This window comes from Anopheles coluzzii, chromosome 2, assembly GCF_943734685.1.
Source record: "Anopheles coluzzii chromosome 2, AcolN3, whole genome shotgun sequence".
NCBI lineage: Eukaryota > Metazoa > Arthropoda > Insecta > Diptera > Culicidae > Anopheles > Anopheles coluzzii.
The window spans coordinates 116,097,969-116,106,984 of record NC_064670.1 but is presented as its reverse complement, the minus strand read 5'-3'; the positions used below and the strand labels follow the sequence as shown (position 1 = coordinate 116,106,984).

The window sequence follows — 9,016 nt, the reverse complement described above, 5'->3', positions numbered from 1 at the left end:
GCTTTTGGAAAGTTCATGAATAAATGTAACCGAACGGATCGGTATCCCCGGCTACTGTGAAGACGCATTACAATTAACCTACAACAAATCTTCCATCACCACGCGTTCAGGTTAAGAATGCCGTTCCGAAAGGATGCCCAAACACACCGCCACACCTACACAACCTGTACAACCGCAGAGGAAGTGAGAACCGAAAAGAAACTCAGCCACATCCTTCAAGGAAACCAGAAGGTGTCGACAACAATGAGTAAGATAAAACTCTTTCTTCACGTCCGCGAGCGCGCAGGAAGATTAATTCACTTTTAACGAGCATCATTTCGTTTTTCGTCTCGTTGTGCGGGTTTCTTTGGTCCTTTTGGGGGTTCGGGGCGCACCCAACGTAAGCACCGGTCACCGGCTGATGGGATATTAATTATTTCACGGACACACACACACATTATTCGCATGACAAGGTTCATCGGTCGGGGACGGTTAGCCGACGGTGAGAATGGTGTGAATAAAGCTCATTGTCGAAACACTTCATCCGGTTTTCGCAAATGGTTGTTCTGGGCCGACCACGCCGACCGTTCTTCACTCCATTTACAGTGTCTTTGTGGCTGTGTGTGTGTTTGGGTTTTGTCTTGCAATATCTGTGCGAAGCAGTGTGTTCAGAACTGGCCGCGAATGTTTACCCAACGATGCAACCCAATTACCCACGAAACCGATCTTAGCGTAACACACGGCAAAATGGCACCCTGTCAGCACACCGTGACAGACCAGGCAGCCGGTCCTAACGGGACACGGTATTAATCCAATCGCGAGAGCTGGGTCGGGACAAGCGCCCTTCACGCGGGGGTCGCGAAAGGTCCATCATAGAGATGCGCTCAGCTGTCTCGGTTGTCCAATTCCAACAAGCATACCACGGTCCAATTATCGGTTCATGTTTTAGAGCCTGCGCGAGACATATCTTACTCACGACTTATTCACTTTTTGCCCTTGGTATGGTGCGGTGTAAGCCATCATACATCATCCTACAGTCGTTGAGCGAAAGCATGAACGAAAGCTCCATTCAAATCTGGCCCAGTACCCACGCTGTTGTATGAAGCGCCGCCGAAGACAACTCAAACAAGAGTGTCCCAATCAATGTTTCCTCTGTTTTCCAATTTAGCCTCTCCACACAATCTGCTTGTGTTCTTGGGTGGAAAAAGGGACTTCTGGGAAGTGTACCCTCCTGTGTTACGATTAGCCCTGACCCTTTCAAACGGGCCTGATGCTTTGTGAAAAAACGGGGTTTCGCTCCAGGGATGAAGTGACGCACGATACGTGAATAATGATCCTGTTTGACTAGGACGCCGACCGGCACTCAAGATAATAGTGCTGAGATGTTTACATGTGCAGGAAAAGGACACTGTCATCGTGTTGTTTTGGGGATTGCTTGGATAGTAAGAACACCGGAACACTGAGTTAATGGTTTCATCAGCTATTGAAGAGGTTAGGGAGCAAATTGGCGCAATCCATTCTACTTAAGTATTTTAGAAGCTTCGGTTATGATGCTATGAAACGATTAACAATGCCTTGCTGTTAAATAAAGCACCTTAAAATCCTTCTGTTATTCTGCTCTCTTTCTGATGATAATGAACTTCGATCTTTTTTACAATTACTCTTAACATCGTTCAAGCAGCTAAAGCAGCCGTAAAGCAGTAAACGATTACTACGCACATCTTTAGCTCGACCCCGACAAACACCGACACTGTTCACCGCTCGGTAAAAGTTTTACTTTATTCCCCCTCCACCTTACACAAAAGCCAATCGAGAAACTCGTAACAGGATGGGATAGAAAAGAAAAACCACTCACACACAGCGACTGAAATCAAGTAGCAAACCAGGACGGTAAAAGTAATTTTCTCTCTAAACAGTTTTAAACGATTTTTCACACCTTCTTGGCCCCGCCGTCATCTCTCCACCGCTGGTTAATCTAATGTTTTCCCCTTCACCAGGAAAATGCACCTGACTTAAGGGAAGAGTTTTGCTTCAGCCGATCTGAACGAACGTTTTTGCAATTGTCCAGCCTTTGTCGTTGCAAGAAGCCAGTGCCACCGCACCTTTCTGCCGCTGGCGAAGAAACGAAACATTCCATCATGGAGCCACGAGGGTCCGATTTTCTTATGCCCCACGAGCTCCTAATGCTCCTCCTCCTCGTGGCTGCTCATTAACGATAATTCCCTTCCCTTGAAGTGTGGTGAAGCTGCGATGGGATGTGTGTGCTGCTGGTGGCCTACTCATGACGGGCTGACACCGGCACCCGACAGGGAGAAAGTAATTAAAAGCAACATGCGACGACCAACGCGGCCGCATAAGATGCGCGCCCCGGCCGGGGTGGGAGAAAATGTTAAAGGTAAATTAAATCTAGCCGTTTGCCCCTAATTGGACAGGAATCGTTTGCCCAATTACCGGTCGAGCGGTTGCGCATTGAGCGGGGCGGGGTGGGTGGTTGTGTGGTAGAGGCCCACCCTGATAGAATCATTTATCTTTCGACAGGTTTGCAATCGCTGCAACATCAAACGTTTGTCCCATCTCAAGTGTTCAATTAGAGTGTCTTTTATGGGAGACGTTTTAAAATTGCATAATGAATGAGTATGAACCACAAAGTGTTTGTTTGTCTTTGTTTAAACACATCAATTAAATTAAACTGTTTGGTTAACGCTATCCATTTAGCGTTCAATATATGATGATGAACTAATTTCAGCATGTATCATCATCATCTTAAAAAAAAAGACATTGAACAGCGCAAAGCAATTCGCTACAGTTCCATCGGCAAACGATCAATTTTCGTTTGCGCTCATGCCGCGTTTGTAATACGCACTCTTCAAGAGCAACAAAAAAGAATGCAACTAAGCAATGATGCTATCCTAAGCAAGCGTTCCAACGGGCTGGATTGTAGTTAAGCCTCATCATCGGCTTATCTACGCTTGCTACGATTAACAGCTTCATATTTTGAGCATTTAAAATTATGATGCTTACTCTGAAGCAGGGGCCGGCAACATCGTTTGGTATGATGAGAATCAAGGTTCGTGAAAAAGAACAGGTCGATACGTTTAAAGCAAATTAATAGCAATCCATCGGGCATTGAACGTTGCTATGGAGCGATCGGGAGTCTTTTTGAGAGAGGATCATTGCAAACGGTACTGATTCACAGAATGTCCAAGGTTAAAAAAAGGTTAAAAATTTATTTTTAAATTCTAAGTGAGAATAATATAACCAACTTAACTCGCATTAAATAAGATTATATTTAACAAAATAATGGTTCAGGCGACAAAGCTACACAGTAGATTTTTGTAGATGTATGATTAATTCCAGACTTCATACACAAATGTTTCCTTGCTAAAGAGTGGACCAGAAACTATAACCACGATTTCTAAATAACGTTACTAGCAAACGAATGGCATAAAACAGCTGATGCACTAGCTATTAACTTTGAATGTAATTCATCAAGCACACGAAGAGTTTGATGATATACAAAGTTATCATCATGATATCAAAGTTAATAGCTAGTGCATTGAAACTATTTTTTCAACCGTTTTTGTTAATATGCAAGGCATTTCCGTCGAAAAGTGCAGCCGTATTTTGCACAAAATTCACTCCTTACAATTATCTAAGCCAATTAGCGAAATTGGAAGATGTCAGTATCGGAACCGTACGAACCACCATCAAACATCAATTCAAACTATTTCTCTAATATATTTTAGGGAATTAATACGACTTCAGATTTCTCACCACTGCCGTTCAAGCTTAAAGCTCATTACGCTAACGCTTGGTTCCAGTCAATTTCAACAATTCGGAGAAATTGGAAAGCAATGAAGATTAAAGCATCAGTCAAGCTCGGTAAGCGCTAATGATAGACATCAAATAGACGTTCGGTCTAGAGTTCGAATTAAATCATTACAGGGGCATTGCTTTTGGAAGAAAATCCAGTTTATCTCGATGCCAAAAAATCAAACTCTGCATTCCAATATACAAAACGCAGCGGATGTGCAAATTCAGCCAAGGCTAGCCCGCACCCGAAGGGCATGTTAAATTGTGCCGTTGTCCTCAAAATCACTACACAACCCGGGTGCGTGCCAGCCGGGCTTGGACGCACTTGACGCACTTCCTTGCATGGGTAAGCAGCAACTTCAGACAGACCAGCGACCAGTAAACTGTCGCCCACAAAAGCCACACTCGCGCAAGTGCTCTAATCTCACCGCTTCACCAAAGAGTTGAGGAAAAGGTGTCCTCAAGGTGCACCGCACCGACAAAACCATCGTCACCCGATATGCTCGAGCGGCACCAGCACCTCCGGTGGAGTAACAATAAGCAACAGCAGCAGCAGCAGTGCACAATGGCGTACCGAGCGATCATGATGATGATGACAGTTTTCCGGTGTCTTCCCATTTTGCAAAACGGAGCCCAAGCGAGAAGCCCGACTCTTCCCCCCGGAAAATGAGGCAAGTATTCGTACCCCGAGGAAAGACGAGCGTGCGTCTCGAGTGTTCGGTTTCAGTTGCGCACGAGACAGCGACCAAAAGCGGACAACTCCAGCAACCTCGCCCACGGTGGCTCGCTTTATCGGTGGCCAAAGAGTGTGATTCCTTTATCGGTAAAAAAATAACGAGTAATTCTGGCCAGCAAACGTTACCCAAAACCAACGTCCTTTCCGTCTAACAGTGTCTCTAGTTCCGTGTGTGTGTTTGTGTTGTTTTAGTTGTGCAGGTTTTTTTGTGTGTGTAGTACGTAATGAGACACCGAGCGTGGGGTACATTGTTGGTCGGGTTGACCGGCTTGCTGCTCGTACTGGCCATGCCCGATCGGATTGCAGCCGACCTGATGGGCGACATTCAGCAGGGGTTGAAAACGACCGGCAAACTGTTCGGCATCAACACGATTGCCGACGTGGCCGACCTGGTGGCGAAGGGGTTTGCCACACGCCGCGGCACGCAGGAACCGCAGCGGCCGGCGGCCCAAGCCACCGACAGCGTCGGTGTCGTTGATGGACTGCTCGGCCAGACGCCCTCCATGATGACCATCATGATGAAGCTGCTCGGGCTGGATGGTAGCCAGCTCGGTGCAATGCTGGTCAACGGTATCGTGTTCCTGGCACACATCGTAAGGCACACAGACATCACTCCCTCTGTAAGCAACTGTTGTAATACCTTTTCTCCTGCATTTTTGCCCGTCTGTAGATTGGGACAAATTTGGGTGCCTTCCGGTCACCGTCCCTCGGTGACACCGCATCAGCAAACGCTCAAAACAGTTCCCCATCATTCCCCTCCTTTCCAACGGCCCCACCGCTGACGGGCGAATCGGAACCATCGCAAAGCAACGAAAGCCAACAGTCTGGCACGAACAGTAACCCGCTCGACTGGCTGTTGCGCAATCCGTCCAAGCGGTTCCGTGTGCTGCTGGACCAGGTCAAGAATACCGATCTGGCCGAACGGTTGGATCGCGAGATGGACCAGCTCGACCGGTACGACCCAGAGGACACCGACTGCATCCGGTTGCTGATGTGCAAGGTGAAACCCTTCATCTGGAAGATGCAGAACGTCGTGCGGGACACCGTACTGTCGAAGGGACCGGGTCCATCGGGCGGTGGCAGCGAACAGGCATCAAACAACCATGCGGCACCAAACGGGGAAGAGATACTGAAAGGCATACACGCCAATCTACCGTCTGAGGCAGAATTCCAGCGGCAGAGCAAACTTTGTGAGCAACAGTTTCACCACTGCCGACGTCTGCTCGGGTAGCTGTGAAGCTGGGTGCGGGGAAGGACGCGTGTTGCGACGTGTCGTGTGTTACATGACCGTTCAAACAATCCGTTATGGTGTGGTGAGTTGTTGGGTCTGGTTGCAGCAACCGTGCACAATGGAAGTAATAATCACTAAAAGGTTCATTGTGGTGAGGTGTACGAAAAATGGGAGGTTTACACTACAGTGAGCGGCGGGTAATTGTCGACAAGCTTAATTTGAGCGGTTATTTCTATGATGATAGTATGTGCAATTTAACGAATATTTGTGTTAAAATATGATAAAAGTTTTGAATGATGAGTAATGAAAAACAAAGTACAATGTGGCTGGTCGATTGTAAGTTAAATAAATATGATAAAAGAGGATTTTTTTTCTGAAAGTAGTTACAAAATAAATAAAGTATGGATTTGAAATATGAAGAAGCTTCAAACATCATCGCATTAAAAAATTCAGTTTAAGTGTTCATCATTTTCACAATCCAATAGCAATATCCAATAACTCCAAGGTGCTAGCAAATGTGTTTTTAAGGACAATACAATTCCCAGCAGTCGCTCGAATCCAAGTGAAACTGATTCGGAGCCCTTGCCGTTCTGCTCTGATATCTGAAACGGATATCAAATTCATACAATCCTTAGCTTTGCTCCCGAACCTACACCGGTCCTAGAACCTGTACCAAGCTCATATCAGTCCATAAAATGTTCCTGATACCACACCGATCTTGGAATTGATCTTGAATGCTTACTGCTCCTGAATCTGGTATAGATCCTAAACCTATTTCGGTCTTGGAACTGATACTGATCCCATATAGATCCTGGCACATATCTCATGCTACACTATGCTATACACACCCAACTCATATTGAACCCATACCGATCCTGGAATCAATCTTCTATCCATTTCCATGTTACACTGTTCACTGCTACTGAATTTATTCCAATTCAAGAACTGTACCTGTACATGTCTCATTCAAGGAACGAATCGTACACCTATCCTACTCCATAAAACGATGCAATATGTAAGCTGATCCAGCAACTGATACCGCTATTGTTTGATGAACTATCTTGAGAAGAAGCTTTTGGAAACAATTCTACTTAGAAATTTAGCCTGATCTAAATGGCCAGGTAGTATTTCCAACTGGAAATAAATGTTAAAATGCCATCAAATTCATAGTATGTTACATTTTTTTCTCCTGTATTTTAGATTTTTATACAATTTGTTTGATTATGCACACATTTTAACATAATTTGTATTAAAATCAATCTACAAATTTGATTTCAATATAAAATTCTCAAACGAAACGAACAAAACTGTCCATCATATCGAGGAACTGTGCCATCAATTTAGTGAACCAAAAATGCCTCAAATTTAAGACTACGTGCAACACATACCATCTTCACCATTCGATCAATTTAACTTAAGCTTGTATATGCACGCATTCCTCACAAATTCTGCTTAGCTGTCTAATTACTGGCAAAGCACATCGCAAACGATTATTGATTTCGTGTTAATCCCTATTTCCGCATCCTGGATGTACGGACTAGAACGGGGATTAAAGCACGCATAGAGAGAGAGAGACAAAAAAACACGCCGCTACATACGCCACGGCCTGCTAATTACCATTAATCATCTACCGATAACAACGGGCCAGCCGATCCAACGAACCGATGCAATCTATCAGCATTACACGAATTAATGCGTGTCAATTGCATTGCGAAGTCGAAGCGCCCGCTTTCGACCTGCCCACTCCTGCCCACGTCGCATGGTCCATTGTGCACTTTCATTAATATTCTCTGCATTTCAACTCCTTGCATCGTACAGCATTCGTGTGTATTGTTTGCCTGTTCCTTACCTTTATACCTGCTAATTTGTAATGTCGGCATATCGGCCGAAGACGTTCCATCTTTGAGAGTGGTGCAGGGTTTTTTATATTATTTCCCATCGTTTCTACATTCGATATGCAATCTCACGTCGATTACATGCGTATCAAGGATCGCCACATTAGAGGTGAATTAATCATCTTCACATGAGAGCCTCACTACCGCCCTCCGGTTCGGGTGGTGCATCTTGTCAGCCTTAAGCTGCCCAAGGAACAGCGCACCAAAGCATCCTGTGCACGCGTGGAAAGAATGTAGCGAAGTGGAAATCTTGAAACGGGACATTCATTTGCAAGCATAAATCATTGCCACATTTTCTTTACCGTGGTCATTCTTGTTTGTACTTTTTTTTATTTTATTTTAAGTATTTATTTGAGACTTGTGTCTTTAGGACCATTCAGCTCTTCTGAGTTGATGCTTTGATTTTTTATATGGCAAAATGAAAATTGCTGCGATGAACTTTAATAATTATTTTGTTAAAGAGCCCTTTCAATTATTATGTTAGTTAAATAATATTTCAACTCAATCGTTACAGCAATCTGACTAAATCAAAAGACCAAAAGTCCTCCAAGCTAATCAAATTGAAACATTTTACAAAAACTTTTGGAATTTTAGTCCCAGAATTATATAAAAAGACCTCTCATCATTAAGACAAACAATTGTAAAAACATAGCTTGCATCATTCATTTCAAATTTTGAGTAGTTTAAACCAATGTACCCTCTCTAAACTACCACCCCAAACAGAAATGCATTTCAGCCACTGGGAAACCACATTCCTCCATCGTACAATGACGATAAAAGCGTACCATAAATGCCGAAAGGACATCTCCTTCCCCCTCTCATTAGCACCACAGCCGTTGCATCGGGCATGTGTGATCCGTGACCCGCCGCGCTAGCAAACACCGTGCTCCATTCCCTCGGCATGACTCTCCCCTTTAACCCCCTTAGCTGGGTACTGCAATAACCGTACGAAATCGTAGCGTATGCACCAGAGTCCGCCCGAGTCGCCCGAGTTCGACACACTGCGACTATAGGAAGGGAAAGGAAACCTTACCACCTGGGACTGCAAAAATCGCACAAGAGCATTAGCAGAAGATGACGACCGACCGTCGGTTTACCATTCCTTTTCATCCGCGTGCCGACGCTGTGCCGTATACGCTGGAGGGGATTTTTTGGGGAGGGAAAACAAATTACATGTTTCTGCAGCCGTTTGTTTTAAAATGCATTCACAACCACACACACACACTACCGCTACGTGTAGTGTAAAACCAAAGCTAAAAGCAACTGTAAACACACACGCACAGACAGACTCCCGCCGAGGCACACGCTGTCCCTGCCAACGGATGCTCAACGGCAGTACGCGGCCCAGCACGCCGAGCCCGA

General features: G+C 45.0%; 1 protein-coding gene across 1 annotated transcript; it reads left to right on the top strand.

The window, feature by feature from the left end:
- The first annotated feature begins 3,966 nt into the window (after positions 1-3,966).
- On the top strand, positions 3,967-6,116 carry LOC120948363 (uncharacterized). Its single transcript, XM_040364604.2, has 2 exons — positions 3,967-5,121; positions 5,199-6,116. The coding sequence occupies exons 1-2, from the start codon at positions 4,753-4,755 to the stop codon at positions 5,757-5,759; spliced, it is 930 nt and encodes a 309-aa protein (XP_040220538.2). The 5' UTR covers positions 3,967-4,752; the 3' UTR covers positions 5,760-6,116.
- Positions 6,117-9,016: the final 2,900 nt, after the last annotated feature.

What these genes read in the sequence shown, in the direction of transcription:
- LOC120948363 (XM_040364604.2), top strand. Translation starts at nt 4,753, where the DNA reads ATGAGACACCGAGCGTGGGGTACATTGTTGGTCGGGTTGACCGGCTTG. An exon ending in TCGTGTTCCTGGCACACATC is followed by an intron (nt 5,122 to 5,198) that starts GTAAGGCACACA and finishes GCCCGTCTGTAG; the next exon opens with ATTGGGACAAATTTGGGTGC.